The following is a 17,814-nucleotide window of genomic DNA, read 5'->3' as shown; positions in this document are numbered from 1 at the left end:
TATGCCCATGAGTGGGTAGGTGAAATATTAACCAATATTTTACATCAGCCTAATATGCTTTGGAGAAATGCTGAGCTTGAAGGCCTAAGTACCGGCAAATCCTAATATCCAGGAAGCAGAACAGCAACCAAAAATTCCAGCAAGTTGAAGGCTAGCCTGGGCTACCTGGTGAGTTCCAGGTCAACTATAACTGCAAAGCTGGACCCTGATTCAATAAAACAACTGAACAAAAAATTGAAGGAGTACCACTTTTCAACTCCAGCCTTCATGATTTCTGCAACTATTTCCCTTTGTATTGTCCATTTCCTATCCTTGCTGACTTATTTAGAAAATAATCAATGTTGAAGGCATGAGTTCAAATGTTAAAGAATTTGCAGATTTTATTTTCTTTGAAGAAGGTAAAAGGAAGAGAGCTGTAATTTCTAAGAATCTTAGTTTGTCTTTCTGAGTCCAGCCACTAAGCAGATTAACTCGAGGTTTTACCCAAGTAAAATTGCCAATTTTCTAAGAGAAAGGGCTAGCACAATGCTCATTAGAGCATTCTGAGCTTGCCTGTGCAATCTTTTTTTTTTTTTCCTACCCTGCAATTTCCTGCGGGTTATAAATGAAACCATTCTAGCTGTTAATGCAGGCTGTGAATTGAAGAAAAAAAAAAAAGCATGTAATTAATCATAGGAGGTTGGGGGGGGGTGTTCGCTAAGCTTGAGTTACAGGAGAGAAGCTGGACAAGGCACTAGGACCTAGAAGGCAACTATCCACCCTGGCAGGAAATTCTTGCTTGGAGCTCAGACAACAAAGGCACAGAGAGATTGGTTTTCTTTCTCTCAGCATCTCCACCCAACCAGCAGAAAACCGGTGAGTGGGGCTTTTGAGTGATTTTCAAGCAGAATGTAACAGATGTCAAACGGGAGAAGCACACGGCATCCAGCTCTTTTTCTCTGTGTGTCTGTCTCTTTCTTCTTTTTTCTTTGCCTTTTTCTATAGGATTTTTTTTTTTTTGTCTTCTAAGATTCTACCTGGGATTTTCCTTTGGAAAAGTGAGTTTGTTGTACCTTTGTTTTCACTATGATGCTAATTTAGAATAATAGCTCTTCTGATTCTAAAGCAGAGCTTTATTTGCATAGCCAGCCTGGGGAAAATGCTTGCTACTCGTGTTGCAGAGGTGAGGTCTTACTACTGCTAGTTGTCTGACAGAGACAATGCTGAGCTCAGCATAGGTCATGGTGACATTGGAAAAAAAAGGGAGGACTGAGCCTGGTAAATATACCAGCTACCAGTCCCCCTTTATCTCCTGTCTCCCTGGTTCCTTACAAATCTTTATGTGGCAGTATGTAGCAGCTGAGTCCTCTTTGTGAGTTTTTTTTTTTCCCATCTGTGAGATGAATGTTAATAGTTTGGTTTCTTGGATGTCACATTACCTTTGTAAACTGTCAGAGCTTTGGTTGTTTTATTTGGTTGCATGTTTTCATTGTTTTGGTGCTTTTTTTTCTGGTGGGGAGGGGTTTAGAGGGTGTGGAGGGGTGAAATGAAAGCTTGACAGATGACTTTTTTTTGCCTCCATCTATGCACCTAGGCAATAGACAAGTTTGAAGTGAATTGCCTGCTGTGAAGGCAAAATGTCCCTTCATTCAGGGGAGAAATTCAGAACAATGAATGAAAGGTGTGCTCGATGGTAAAGATCCCCAGTGCTATTCAGGGACCCGATTGGGAATCTTTCCACCATTTAATTATTCTATTAAGAGGTGTCCCGGCATTGGTTAGAGAGGGTATGAAACACCTGAAAGGAGAAAGAAAATATTCTGAGACCAAATGGAAACAAGGGGACAGCCTCGCTAACAGATTGCTATATAGCTGGGTTTTCAGCATCCCCACCCCTTCTAGACCCCAGCTTATTTCTTATGGATGCTCTATAGCAGCACCAGCTTGATGGGGAGAGGGTCTGATGACTAGCACAAAGACACTGGGTATTCCCTGGAGGCCACCCCTTTAAGAGAGAATCCTAGCTTATTTGGGGGGAGGGGATACACATATTAGAGTAAGTAAAAGGGGATCTGGAATAAAATGATCACACCCCTTTTCATTGTCATTGTAGTGAGAGGCAAAGACATCTTCCTCAGGTGGAGATGCTAACCTTGGCTAGTCCCCTCTGCTTCTCTTCGAGGGGGATTTTGTCAGGCTAGGGATTCATTTACAACTGTTAGTCATGTGGCCATGTGTGAAGTAGCAGATGTCAGTTTTAATGTATTTTGCCCGAAGTTACAATTTGATAGGGAGTCACTGTCAGTAAGTTCCAGGTTTTCAAGCTATTTCCACATCCCCTCCCAAATTTGGAACAGTGCCAAACGTGCAACCCATTCTATCTCTTTCTCCTGGCCCCCTCCCCACCATCATCCCATCTTTAGCCTACTGCACAGCCTCTCCTTCTTCTCTAGAAAAATCAATATTTCTGCAGGTCAGGGACAAGCAGCAGATGGGTCACAGGCTTTTTTTTTTTTTTTTTTACCAGTTCTTTTCACAGGCAGCAGATTACAGCTCTGGATCTGGCTAATATTTTAATTCTTTTTTTCTCACCCTTTCTTTGCCTCTCTTTATCTCCCCTTCCCCCTTTTCTCTAACAATCAGGTTGCTGTGGTCCTACTAAAATATGGAACTTGATTTTGGACATTTTGACGAAAGAGACAAAGCATCTAGAAATATGAGAGGGTCACGCATGAATGGGCTACCAAGTCCCACTCACAGTGCCCACTGTAGCTTCTACAGAACCAGAACCTTGCAGGCACTAAGTAATGAGAAGAAGGCCAAGAAGGTACGTTTCTACCGCAATGGGGACCGTTACTTCAAAGGGATTGTGTACGCTGTTTCTTCTGACCGTTTCCGTAGTTTTGACGCGTTGCTGGCTGACCTGACCCGATCCTTGTCGGACAACATCAATCTGCCTCAGGGAGTCCGCTATATATATACCATTGATGGATCCAGGAAGATTGGAAGCATGGACGAACTGGAAGAAGGTAATTCAAGTGGTGGGTGGTGGCCCCTGGAGAGAAAGGACATTTTTGCTTAGGGTTACATTTTTAGTCTACCTTAGAGAAAACTAGGCTATTTATTTGCCAAAACATCAGGTTGATTGATGCTCAGGTTTCTGATTCCAAAGTCACCAACAAGACCCTTAACTGTCACTAGTCATGGGGTTCCATCTCTGCTGAGGTTGAAATAGAGGTGGGTTTGCTAATACTAAATGAGTTTATCTGCCCAGGTATACAAAGGAAAGTCTGAATTGTGACATTCATTCTAGATCTTGTTCATAGTTTACTCTGTGGAGCACCATCAAAGCAGGCCATGAAACCATTAGGGGAAGGAAGAACATTTGGTTGGTTTAACATACAAAATTGTATCCACATTTCCTATGAACTACTGAGAAATTACTCAGAAATTGCCATTCATTAGGAATACATGCCCCAGTGCAGAACTTCCTGGGTATAGTCACAGACGATTAGACTTTTAGGTGAGTGGTTGCTGCTCAGCTGTTGCTTTTAAAAAGTTCATTTTAGGATGTGTCCATGAGGATGAGATCATTGTGAGAAATACAAAAGAAAGCTGTAGGTATGTCTGGAATTTACTGAACCACCATTAGAGTAGCTCTATTAGAGTAGAAATGAGTCACTCTACCTAAATCTTTTCAAATCCTCTATAGATTTTGGAATTGTAACTGATTTTTTTTTTAGTTGATTGCTGAAAACCTTGACAACATGCATACCCATGTGACAACAGAGAAAAACCCCAGATCTTTTTTTAATGGATATTTAGAAAATAGATTTTGGGTCATTTTGTTACTAATTTTTACTGCCATATAAATTGTCTTGATCAATTTAACCCATAGGCACTGTAAAAGATAACCTCAAGAAACAGTGACAATGAACATGTTCTTTTAGTCCCTCTTACATTATTCAGCCCTCCCTCCCTCCCCATTGTCCTCGATCTCTGGGCAAAGGTGAACTCAGTGCAAACAGATCTCTAGGGAATTCAGATTATAAATAGCCAACAGGGGAAAAGAAACAGCACAATTCATGACACAGTACTAGCTTTGAGGTTTCCTATGTTTCTAGACAAAGGAACATGAATAATTACTTATGCATGGTCCTATTTCCCTCATGTACTTGTGGTTTTTCAAAGTATCAATGTGAAGTGACTTGGAAAAAGCAACTTATAAGAGACGATGCCCACACAGTGCTTCCATCTGAGTGTCAGGTTCAAATCGAAGAGTTTTCTACATAGCTGACTTTGAAAATCCATACAGATCACATAAAGAGTGGGTAGGCAAACATTCACCCTAGTCTTGCCTGATCATCGAAGAATTAATCATTTTAGTGCAAATCTTAAAATCAAAGGAGGCCATTTGGGGTCAACACCATATATATATATATATATATATATATATATATATATATATATATATATACGTTTATTGGGAGCAGCGAGGAGGGTGGAAGGAAAAGGTGAGCTCATACTGGTGGTGGAGGGCTGGGAAGGGGGGAGAGCAGGAAGAGGGGAAAGAGCAAAAAGGGCTCAATTCCAAATCTTGATGGTTCTGTTAAGGGAGCTGTCCAACAGAGTGATAAATAAGGTATGTGTCTTCAATTGCTGTAAAATATTTATCTTAGTTGAGGGATTTATCTTTAATATATTTTATAAACAAAGCACACTGAATCTCTCAGTTTATCTTAATTTCCATCATCTGTGAACACTTAAAGGCCACAATACATGCTAGGTCAGAACTCTGAACCAACTGACAGTATTCTGAGTAAGAGTGAAAATGTTTTATTTATTAACAGTGTTTTGCATGGATTTCCATTATTAAAAAAAAAAAAACTTTCCACCATCCATGTGTATATGTATGTACTGAGAAAAACAAGATGATAAACAATATCAAATGAATTCTATAAATGATCAGTGTCAATTTTAAAAACAGACCACCGCTTTATCTCACTTGTGTTCTTTTGTTTCTTGCTAACTTAAATGGATCTACCTGGGGGGGTATTGGTATGCACATGTCTTGATGTGCTCCTTTACAGTACAGAATCTGAACAGGGATCAATTATATGTAGCCATCTTGTCTTAAACAAGCCCAAGTTACTGTGGATGCCAATGCTTTTTCAGTCATATGTTGAGGAAATCCAGAGGTATTTCTCGGAGAATGCTGATAATGTGTTAATTTTTCCCCTCTGTCATAGAGCCAAGTGGGAAAGTGCACTGGGGTGAGGAACATAAAGTGTTTTCTTCAACCTCATATTGTTAATTAGAGCTACTTATCTAGGAAAAAGTTCAGAAATCCCTTTACTTTGCTTACTTCTAGAAGATCAAAAATTATTAATGCACAGTTTCCTTTTAAGCTTAGAACTGAGGATGTTAGGAAAGGTTTCTGGTGAAGAATCAGATAACAGGATTACAGGAGCAGATTATAATGGAAAATGAAATATTGGGAATATGATTTGTTTCAAATTCAGATCTATTATCTTCTAAGCTGTAGAAACCTGAGGAGATCAGAAAAAAAGTTTCAGTTTTATTTTTTCGATGTATGTACAATTCTTTTTTTTTCAATGCAGTTTATTCAGGAACCTTGAACAATCATCTGACCCTGGGGAAATCCAGCCCACAGCTTAAATAGCCCCCGGGTATTTTTAAATCTATAAAATGGTAGCAATTGCTTTGAAAATCGATTAATAAATGAGCACAGTCCAGGACAACTGACAGAGTAACTCCAAGTCTAGGGCCTCTAAATTAATTTTTATAGTCTGTATTGAGAAATTCTTTTGTGTATTAAGACATGAAGAGTGTTAGATGAGGTGATTTTTATGAGTCCTTTCCATTAGCATCAGTGAGGCAGAGTTCTTAACTGTAGAAATCCCCATTTCTGCTCCTTTTTGCTTTGTAGATCTCAAAGGAATGGATAATACAGCATATAACATTCCCAAATGATCAGAATATTAAATAGGTAGCCTAAAGTTAGATAAAATAAAAAGTGACTGGTAATCACTCTGACCTTATGGCACTGCTGGCACTCTTTTTGTCTGGTGACTCTAGTCAACTGTCTGCTGCTCGATGTGGAAAGCATCAAGGGAAACATTTTGAGTCTAAACTTCATTTTTCATGTCAGCCATTCCACAGTGTCTTACATACACCAACGGTCTTGGCCAAACCACAGAGGATGTAGCCCTCATTAACTGTATCCCCAGCTGGTCAATAAAGCAGATCCATTGGTGGCATTTCCTTTTGTCTTGCCTTTTAAAAAAAAAAAAATCCTTCATTAGAGAATCATTCTCCACTTTCCTCATAGTTCATCTTTTCTTCACCTTCATGTTTATACAGGGGTATAATTGTGACTAGCCAGTTTTTGTGTATTAAGAAAACGTGGAATACTATTAAATATTGGAAGAATACTTAAAAGTGGGCCAGTCTTGGATAATTTGAGCTATATAGGGACACTGTGTTATCTGGTTCCTTTACCATCATTCACTTGTTTCAATGAGATGAAGTGGGCTTTCCACTTATATTCTAATCCCTAAAGTAAGAACATCACCTATAGCAGTAGTCTTACAATACTCTGGAGTGATACATTAAGAGGTATGATAATACAATAGGCCATAATTTAATATTTTAATGTAATAAGGAAGTAAACTATTATTCAGTATTTTCTTTCTTGAGCTAGGAATCCCCAAGAAAGAAAAGAAAGTCCAGGGAAAAGTGTTTTTACACTAACAGATTATAAATGTACACAATTCTTTGGAAAATGGGGCCTTCTTAAAGGTGAAGAGGGTTACACATTGGATCGTTTTGAATGCAATAACTTCCTTTTCAGCCATTTTAGTTGTCTTTCCACCATTCATTTCTCTTAACTCTCATCCTAAAGCATTTTTTTTCCAGCAAATTGTCACCTTCCTTGGCTGAGAAACAGCTTTCTTTCTAGGTTCCCAGAAGGTGGAAACTAGCCCCTGGTGTCCATGGCAGGGTGGAGACTTGGCTGTGGAAAGAGGCAATATGCCTCAAACAGCTCCAACTGTTAAGTAACTGACTGGGTAGGAAGTGCCAGGCTCTGAAAATAGACTTGGGGAATGTTTGCAAGATCAGAACAAGAAAATCTTATGTATAACCAAGCAATACACCTAAGCCTTTCCAATATTAAAAGTAGAAGGTCCTTGGTGGTGGGTATCTAGTTTTGATTACTGCAATGCTATTTCCTCAAGCCTGCATGAGATTGAAAAAGAAAAGTCCTTTTTATACATCTTTAGGACCCCAAGAGGCTTTGCTATCACTTAGTGAAAGGCCTTCAGTTTGTAGATACATAAATCTAGACTTGGGAGATTAAGTGACATGCTTGAGTTCATATGGCTCTTAAATTCCTAGTTGTGATTTGAATTAAGGTCTGTCTTCTTCATCCTCCTCAGTGCTGAGATTTACACGCATTGACCACCATGCTCTGCTGCAAGGCATTAGTGTTTTTGTTGTGTCTTTTAGCCTCCTATATCTCAGGCTAATATCATACTTTCTATGTAGCTGAAGATGTCCTTGAAATCCTACCAGTTTCTCCTCCACCACTCCCACTCCCGGCCTTGAACTCTTACCCCCACTGCCTCTCTCTTGCAAGTGTGTGGATAATAAATGTACATTTACCATGCCTGGCTAAGTCACTCTTCTTAATCATCATAAATGTCTTTCCCTAAGAGGGCATCAACAGTTGCAGCAGCAGCAATGACTTTGCTGAATGTGATCTATAGAGCTCCTGCATTTGTTATTTGCAGCACCCAGGGGCTTCTTTTCTAGCAGCTAGAAATTATGGATCTATGTATCTATCTATCTATCTATAGACAAGGTATCACTCGGTAGACCTTGTTGGTCAAGAACTCACTATGTGAAGCAGGCTGCCTCCAGCTCACAAGATGATTTTGCCCCTGTTTCCCAAGAGTTTTGGGATTTAAAGGCATGTGCCACCATGCCCAGCCTACAGAAGCCAATCATGTCTTTGAAGCAGAGGGCCTCAGAAATGCTCACATTATACAATTAGCTCAGTTCAGGCCATAGACAGCTGATTTTGATGCATTCTTTGCTGTTCTTTAGCTTTGGGTCTTTCTCACCCTGTATCTTCTCTCTTAGCTTTTACTTTTTCCTCTTTCTCTTTATTGTTTTCCCTTAGTTTTCTGTTTCTTCAGATGAGGGGCTTAATGGTAATAATAAAAACTTAGGAAGTGCTTACTATGCTCCAGCCTCTGGCCTAAGCTCATTTCATCCACCACTGGATTTGTGCCCCACAGCAATCCTGTAAGGTAGGGCTTATTATTAATACCCCCACTTTTCAGACAAGAGAGTGCTGCCAAGGAAGTCAGGTAATTTGCCAAAGGTCATGAAACTAGAAAGGGTTAGGAATAGCAATCTGACTGACATCATACCAGCTGTTCTTTTTCCACTGCTATATATTCAGGACAAAAGTAGAGTGGAGTGATTAAAATATACCTTTAGAAGGTACTCAACATAGATCTGGTTATGGGCTGAGCCCTGTGGAAAGTTCTAGGGTGCCATATGATACTCTAATTATTTGCCATCATATTCATTTTTGTCTGGGGATAGTTAATCATACTTGTAGTTCAGAGGCTTAGAGGTTTAAGAGTGGGGAGCAAAAAAAGTTCAGAGCCCTGATTGGGCTACACATCTGACTTGTCAGAAGAGCCTGCACATGAGTGAAATCATAAATATAAAGCCCTGGATGTTTCCACTCCACCAGTTGTCTGACAGAGTTTGAAAGTGTATGACAAGTTATGGAAAATATCTGACTCAAAGACAGTGACCTCTTGGGGAGATGTCTATGAATATGATAAAGTGCAGAGGCAAGAGGCCATTTCAAATGTGTGTGTGTGTGTGTGTGTGTGTGTGTGTGTGTGTGTATGAAGTTGGCTACAAATAAATGGAAGAACTGAAAAGACTCCTTTATCCATTTGAGTCAGGGTCTCTTTCAGCTTGTGTCCACAACTCCCGAACACATGAGCACCAAGTAGGGCTATTGCCTATGATTGCCTATGATTCATCTCTTGGTTTCTCTATTGTAACAGACCATTAGTGAGATTAAGCAGCCTGTGTGCTACCTTCCCTCCACACACACATACTTGTCCCATCAAAGCTATCCTGGAGATCACCATTGAAGCTTAGCACTAACAGAGAAGTTATTCTTTCACATGACTTAAAGGATTCGGAACAATCAATATTTTCAGAGAATAAATTGTCAATCTAGTGTTTCTGAATGTTTCTGTGTAGTTCTACTGTTGAGAACAACAGAAGCAAAAGAGTCATCAGACTTTAATTCTGTTTATTTTTTGGCACTGGTTAAGGATTATATATTTGTCTACATATTTAGTTTTATTACTGATGACTTAAAGCCTGATCAAATCACTGCATCTAAAGCTCAACCTCTAGATGAACTTCTGTACACCTTGAGGCTAATGTTTTTTACTCAGAAAATTCAGCTTTCTCTCTCTCTCTCTCTTTCTCTCTCTCTCTCTCTCTCTCTCTCTCTCTCTCTCTCTCTCTCTCTCTCTCTCTCAATATACTTGTCCCTCAGGCTGAGCTCACCTCTCTTCGAATTTTCTTCAGTTTCTAGTTCTGGGCGTCTAATGTCCTCCTATTACTTCTGGCCACTGTATTTTTCCAACTGTCTTAGTCCTTCCCCCAAGCCCTCAGTAAATGTAAAACTTATACTGGACCTTTTCAACTCAGTCAGGCTGCATAATGCAGCCATCTCCTACTCTTTGTTCAAAGCAGCCAGAAGCAACTGGTGGAGATGGCACCAAATACACATATGTAGTGTGCAATATTTAGGGAGATGGAGAAAGATGTAAAGAGGGTGGTAGAAAAAGGAAAACATATTTCACAAGGAAGAGCTCGATTTGCAAATGCTAGGAATAGTGTGTGTGTGTGTGTGTGTGTGTGTGTGTGCGCATATGTGTGTGTATGTTAAGATATTTTCTTCATTTGTATGGTATAAGCAGTAGATAATGTGGTCATACACATGTTTAGACTTTCAACTTATACACACACAAACACAAACACACACGCGCAAGCACACACATACACACACACACACCTCATATTTTAATAATTCTACCAATAGCCCAATTTTGTGTGCAAAGGAAGGTTTGGCTTTTGACCAACTGTCTATTGATTGTCTGATATGTAAGGTGTTTTTGGTTCATTTCATTTGAAATAAAAATAAATTAATTAACTTTGAAATTTTTTCTTGGATTATAATAGTACAAAAAGATGAGACTATGAGTGCAAAAGTAGCATGGGAACATCAGGAAATAGAGAAGTTAAACAAGCTCAAGATGTGCATGTAAGTTAATGAACATCATAGAAAGTGAAATGTATTTCTATTTCAGTAGCATCATATTGATTGTGGGAACTTCACTTATTAAATCATGCATAGAGTTGTTTGCTACAATCCTTAGATATACAAGTTTCTTCAACTAGCTGTGCCATTGCCTTAAAAAATGTTTAGCTGATTACTTTTGAATTTGAATAAGTCAAGTTGTCAGAGGACCCATTTAAGAACTGGACATAAAGTTGGTTATTACCTCAACATTTCTCCAAAAGCCTTATTTCAATATACTATTTACTACATCAGGCTGATTTACATCTGCATATCTACTACTGAACTAAATATGTAAACATTTACTTCTTTCCTTAGGGGAAAGTTATGTCTGTTCCTCAGACAACTTCTTTAAAAAGGTTGAGTACACCAAGAATGTTAATCCTAACTGGTCAGTCAACGTAAAGACATCTGCTAACATGAAGGCTCCTCAGTCCTTGGCTAGCAGCAACAGCGCTCAAGCCAGAGAGAACAAGGACTTCGTGAGACCCAAACTTGTGACCATCATCCGCAGTGGGGTGAAGCCTCGGAAGGCAGTGCGTGTGCTTCTCAACAAGAAAACCGCCCACTCTTTTGAGCAGGTCCTCACTGATATCACAGAAGCGATCAAGCTGGAAACTGGAGTTGTCAAAAAACTCTATACCATTGAAGGAAAACAGGTCAGTGCCTGTGTAAAGTACATTTCTCATTTTCCCAACTGATGATCATCTTATGCCTATCATGATTGAAGGTCTCTCCCCCTATATCCATTCTTTCTTAACTGACATTCTTTATCTCATTTGGGAGAAATATTCTCAAGGACAAAGCAATGAACCAGAAATTAGCTGCCTTGAAATTCATTCTACTTTTGATTGATCAGGCATAGCAGTCAGTTAGCCCTGAAGTTCTTTATTTGAAAATAAAAATGCCTTTAAAGCTACGTTTTACAAATTTATATGAATTTATATGTATTATGTTGCAAACTTTCAATGCATATGACTTAAGATATTGTTTGTCTGTCCCACTCCTTTTTGAAGATGCTTCCACGTTGTTGTTTTGCTTCTATTTGGATGTAAGGAAGTTGAAGTGACCTTCATATTTGTATGAAAAGAGGGAAACAAGGGGAAAGCACTGAAACTTTTGGTGCATTGTCTTTGCCTTGCACTATATATATGTGTAAGATATATATATCTTACCCTTTTCCATGTGATATAGCTGACACAGCTGTTTTAACTTGGTTCCATGGATGGTTTGTGTGAGAAAAGAACTATTTCAGGATTCTAAAATTAGCCCAAGAAAGATGCTACCATCTGTTCTTCTCCAAAGCAGGTTCTTCATGTCATTGGTTGCTCCACTGAAGGGCCACCTATATTAGTATCTGGGAAAGAATGCAGCCAGGAATCTATCCCCTTGAACACAGAGATCTGTAAATACTTAACAGAAATGTTCCAAGGGAATTGGAACAATGGCTCGTTCTATTGTCCTAAAAGATCATTTTGGTCACCCACCTAGAAGACAAGTGTGGGTACAATCAGTCCATAATCCTACCCCCTAAAGTTCTTCGATAACTAAACTGTAGACTTCTATACATCAAAATGTCTAATGGGTGTTTAAATAAAGAAGTACCCCTCTCTTCATAATTACTGGTATGTATTGCATGCTGCCGGATTTCAAGTTTCAGGAAAAGTCACTTATATTCTGTGCACTTGGCAATTTAGATAAATCTGCATCTTTTTTCTACTTCTAATTGTTCTGTGTACCAAGATGCCTAGAAGCATAGGTTATAGATCATGCTCATTGAGATACTCTGCCTCAAGGGAATAGACAGAGAGTGGTACAACAGGATACCCACTTTTCTCTTCTGTCCTCCACACAAGCGTGGGCATAGAAACCACATGCATCACACGCACTTACATAGCACAGACATTCACACTCATATATCACAAGCTTTCACACACACATACCACAAGCATACACACACACACACAAACCCTACAAGCATTCCCACATACACACAATACCCACATACTACAAGTAGTCACACACAAGACCACAATAATAATACAAGTATTACAAGCATTCACATATAGACAAGCACACTCACCACAATCATTCACATACATCACACACACACACACACACACACACACACACACACACACGCACACTATTAAAAAAAACCAAAACAACAAAGGTTAACCCTTTGTTTGCAGTCAGTCATTGAATTTATTGGTATTCACATACCTCTTAATAAGCGTTCCTGCTCTTCCTCTACTTTGCCTCTACTGTTCTTTGTATGGGTTTCCTGTATTGTGTGAAGATGAATCATCCCTTGGCATTCTTGACTGTTCCAGATCATGTGTAAAAGGTAATGTACAACTATTAAGTAAGCAACCAAATGTCCGATGATGAGTAAGTTTTCACCTCTGCAGGCCATGCATGATGGAAACTATTCCCCAACATCTTCAACCATCAGTTATTTAGGGAAGATGCAACAAAATACCAGGTTATGATAATGGTGTGTAAGTACAGAAACATAAATGATGCCCAATAGACAGTAATAGAGTCAAGAATTGATTAATTCAATAAAAAAAATTAGGATTGGTATTCTTATCTCCCATAGTGACAAATCACTTTCTGACATTAGTCAACTGGAAAGAAGCCTAGATTTGAATTCTAGCTTTTCACTTTTTCTCCACTATGTGGCATGGAACCAATCATGTCACATTTCTGAACCTCATGTTTTGTTCTTTGCTTCTTTTGTTTTTTCAATACATCATCTCTCTGTGTAATCCTGGAAGTTGAGCTGGCCTTGAATCTGTCAGATGTCTTCCTGCTTTTGCCCTCTGAGTGCTGGGAGTAAAGGCGTGTACCACCTCAGTGGGTCTTCTTTTGTGTAAGATGGTCTCTAAATGTATTCACAACTATCTTATACTAAGTTTATTCTTGCTAACGGTATCTAAAGTGACACCATACAAAGCGATTTTCAAACTTGTCATTTTTATTTGTCTCGACTTTCTTCCCAATGTGGATGATGTAAGGAGTAGAAAAAAGACAGACAAAGAGCAGAGACAACAACAAGAGAACAGGCAGACTATTAGAACTGTCAGTAGCACAGCACCATGATGTTGGATAAGGATGACTGATGTTTGTGGATGGCTAACGTCTGAGACAGCATCACTATTTGTTTTATTTTAAAACATTTATTGGTGTTACTCTTTCTTTTTTTTCTTTACAAGAAATGTGTTTCATAATGATATGTTTGTGCCTATATATCTTTGTAGTTTGATCACATTCACCCTCACCCCGTTATTTTTCCCTCTCCCTTTCATGAATATCTGATTTTTCCAGTACCACTTGTTGAGAAGAAAAAGCACCAATTTTACATCTATCTGCATCAAGGACAATAGCTTACAGTTTTCTCTTTCTTGTATCTTCATGTGGTTTCAGTATAAGGTAATACTAGCTTTGTAAAAAGACATATTCCTTTCCTTACTTTTCTAATGTATGCCATGGTGTGTGAAGCCATTTTTAAAGGTCTAGTAGACCAAGGTCTAGGTCTGGAATTTTTATTTCTTTATTTTTATCTTTGGAGATTCTTAAAAATTGTTTCAATCTTGTTCTTTTTATAGATCTGTTTAAATTGCTTATTTTATCTTGGTTTAAATTTGGTAGGTTATGTACAGGCAGAAAACCACTTTTGTTTTTTTTAAGTTATGACCTAATTATTTTCTATATCTCATTGTTATTTATTGTGATGTCTCCACTTTCATCGTGATTCTGTAAATTAGATTCTTTTCCCTTCTTTGTTACTTTGTTGAACTTTGTCCAGTACTTTGTTTCACTGAGTATTTATATATTTCCATTTCATTAATTTCTGCTCTGATATTATTTCTCCTTTGATTAATTAATAACCTGAATAAAACCTTAAAATATTTAGTCATGTAACATAAAATAGTGGCATCTCTCCATACTGATAATTAAAGGAAAGGAAATTATGTAAAGGTAAGCATCATTGAGGAGGTCATTTTTAGAATTCTTTTTATCATAGATGAAGGAGAAAGAAGATTCGTGTGATTCTATGATGTATGCCTAAAGTATATGGGTGGATGGTGGGCCCATTCAAAGAGGTTAAGGGGGTTCGTAGAAATAACATGAACTTTAGGTATATTGAGTTCTGGGGCTTTGCTTCATCTCATAATACCAATTGCTAGGTTTTAAACTTCCACACTGTTTAACTATACTGCATGGTCTGTGTTGCCCCAAGTCCAGATTTCTCCAGGTGGCAACAATTTCACAAGCTATAGAAGTCTGAACTATTTTCTCAGCAAGGTAACAGTTTTTATACATGGTTTGGTGCCAGAGACCAGTATCTTCTGAAGTCAGTCTGTGTCTACATCCACACGTGTGCCCTGTTTCTGTTAAGTACTGGCTGACTCCATCCAGTGAACTCCAATGTAAACATTTGTGTGTCTGCACAGTTTACAGCCCTGCTTGAAAAGCTAAACTATCTGCCTTCATAGCTTATGTAGTATAGCAATTGATAGGGGACCTTCCCCTCACTTTTCCCAAAGAGGGTGCATCCTTGCTTTGCTTAATGTTTCAAGTGTTTGACTTGTTGTCTGCTGGGAACTGATGTTTGTATCTTCAAGACGGTCTTAAATGAAAGACATGTGGGTTCTCTAGTGGGTAATCTATCCTTTAGATTTTAGATCTTCTGGAATAGTTGATATACTTTGGAATGCATGATGGCTTTTCTTGGCACTATGCAGTTTTGATTTTGTGAAGTCTCACCGTAAAAACAAACAAACAAACAAACAAAAACTTACCACTGTGTAAGTATGAAGGGGAATATATTAATATTATGTATTTAAACATTTTTCAACCTAAGAGTTTGCTTAATATTTCTTGTATGTTTTATTTTTGAAATGTGCAGCCCATGTCTCATGTAGCCTAGAATATCACAGAACTCATTATATAGCTGAGGATGACCTTGAACTTATGAACTTTCTGTCTCTACTTCTCAAGTGCTGAGATTACTGTTACCTGCCACTATACTCTGGTTTTGTGCAGTGGGAGGTAGCAAACCCAAGGCTTCACATATGCTAGACAAGCAGTCTATCAACTAAGCTGTATCCCCCGTCCTCACCTGTTTCTATTCTGAAAAGAAATCAGATAAATTTTTATTGTCCTATAAAAGTATTGTGGACCCCAAGCTCCATGCTGTTCCTGGCTCTTGGCTAGCTGATTCCTGGACTCATATTGTAAGCTCGCTTGCATTATGTAGTTAATGAGAATTCTGGCCTGAAAAATCAATACAAAATAGTGGTAGTTTCTTGGATCTGCCAGTTCGTGATTGAGAATTACCAAAAAAGACTCTTCTTTTTCTCTAGTTCTAATGTATTTTACCCAGTGCACAAATCATGGTAAGATGGTATTGCCAGTAGGCATTTTCTGTAGTTTGTTTGACTCCAGTTAGGGAATAGAGATTTGCTTCCTCAGCATCTTCCTCAAGAGGCTTACAGGACTGATGGATGGCACTATCCATTTCCAGGCTGAAATTGCTTCTGACATTTAGCCTGCAGCTCTAGACAAGACATCTCTGAAGGTAGAATGAAAGTTGATTAGCAATAAGATGATTATTACATTTTATCCAGAGAGAAGTGGATTTTTTTTCTAGCTCTTGTCTGTATTTAGTAGCAATTAATATACTTTTATCTCAACTCCAGCCATAAATTTGGAAAGCAGCAGCCACCCAACCTGTCATGAGGTTCTGAATGCTACACTGCTGTTACATTGGCTGATAAGGCATTTGTTGGCTTTATTTATTTGCCAATAAACCCCATCTGGAAGCTGGTGTAAATTGAGTCTGAGGATGATCGAATATGGAAAACAAAATATAAAATAGGATTCTCTGATGGGAATTTACTTTACATAGCCATACTTAATTTAACATTTTCCTTAATCAGGACTCTAGAGACAATTGCCAAAACCTAGCAGGAAAAAAAAAATCACACACCCACCTTCAACCAGATTCACAGCCCTGGCTCTGGTTCAGTTCAATGAGTAGTATCGACTTAGGCTATTCTACAGGGACTTAGTTGGAGACCTTGAGGTCAGACAGCAATCATTCCCCTTCCCTTCTGGTACAGCAAAAAATCTGTTTAAATCAATAGGCTGCTATTCCCCCAGCTGAATGTGGCTTTTAAGAATGACAGCATCTGTTCCATATTGCCCTTGCCCTTGTCAAACCCCAGCATGAAATAGAACAGAATGGTATAGAGTAGCTAGGTGTGTGTATGTAATACATACAATGTAAATGTAAAGAATATGGTCCCTGGAAGTCTTCATACAAAAGGCAGCCTAGTGGGAGTATAAAATGAGAGTAATCAGACTGAATATAATTAGAAAGATTTAAGGTTGATCAGAACTGGCAGTCTTCTAAGAAATATCTTTTTGAAATATATAGAACTTTATTTTCCATTATTCAAAATATAGTAGATTAGAGGTCATCAAATGTTAGAATTTAAAAGAAAGTGATAAAATATGTGACAGAGACCACAAACCATTGCAAAATTCAAATTTTTATTGATATATTATTGTCTATATTTATGTTGTAAAATATATTTTGACATATGTGTACCCTGTGCAGTGATGAAAACATTTTGATATATATGTATATTGGGCAGTGATCAAATTGTGGATGATTAGCATTCCTATCAACTGAAACAGTTCTGATTCATTTTGTGCTGAGCTTACTCAAAGTCCTCTTGTAGCAGTTCAGAAGTGGTTACAATGCATTATTGTTAGCTACAGAGCCACAGAACTTAATTTCCTCTCCAACAGGTTTATTAACTGTGTTGATCAGAGTTCTATAGAGGAGCAGAATCCATAAGATACATTGATATGCAGAGATTTTATTTTATGGAATTGAACCATGTGGTAGAAAGACTAATAAGGATGAAATATGTAGAGCAAGCAGGCAGGCTTAGAGACCCAGAGAAGAGTTTCAGATTGGAGTCTAAAGCCATAGATAGTGCTTGGCAGATAGATAACATGTGTCAAGCCTTGAAGTTTAGTAAGAAAGAGCAAAAAGGACTCTAGACAAGGAACCCAGAGACACTTGCTCTGCTACCAAAGAACTGGACAAATGTAGACCAAACTCCTGCCTCTCCCTTCATCTGTTTTGTCTATAAAATAGACTCCCCCAAACTACCTTCCACAAGGAATAATTCTATGCACTCAATTCCCTGTACATTTAAAGTTTTGTAACTCCAAACCTTAGATTTGGAAGAATAGCAAACAGCACTCTGTAATGTATCTCCTGGCGATGTCTAGAAGCAACTGCATACTCCTAACAGTTCTGACATTCAATCAATTTTAATTATCTTTAACTAAAAAGAAAATAAGCAAAATGCCTCATTTTC

At 38.3% G+C, this 17,814-nt stretch overlaps 1 protein-coding gene across 3 annotated transcripts in view; it reads left to right on the top strand.

Moving 5' to 3' along the window:
* Nucleotides 1-755: 755 nt before the first annotated feature.
* Dcx (doublecortin) overlaps nucleotides 756-17,814 on the top strand; it is a 77,963-nt gene continuing 60,904 nt past the window's right edge. The window contains exons 1-3 of one of the 3 annotated variants that reach the window (XM_060374278.1): nucleotides 756-855; nucleotides 2,623-3,008; nucleotides 10,727-11,067. In XM_060374278.1, the coding sequence (XP_060230261.1) occupies nucleotides 2,645-3,008; nucleotides 10,727-11,067 (705 nt within the window). In that variant the 5' untranslated portion in view covers nucleotides 756-855; nucleotides 2,623-2,644. Of the gene's footprint in view, nucleotides 856-900; nucleotides 1,038-2,622; nucleotides 3,009-10,726; nucleotides 11,068-17,814 lie in introns of those variants that run through there. The other 2 variants (XM_060374276.1, XM_060374277.1) reach the window with 2 other exon arrangements.

The sequence above is a fragment of the Meriones unguiculatus genome, chromosome X (genome assembly GCF_030254825.1).
Source record: "Meriones unguiculatus strain TT.TT164.6M chromosome X, Bangor_MerUng_6.1, whole genome shotgun sequence".
Taxonomy (NCBI): domain Eukaryota; kingdom Metazoa; phylum Chordata; class Mammalia; order Rodentia; family Muridae; genus Meriones; species Meriones unguiculatus.
The sequence above is the reverse complement of the archived record's forward strand: the minus strand, read 5'-3'. Positions and strand labels throughout refer to the sequence as shown.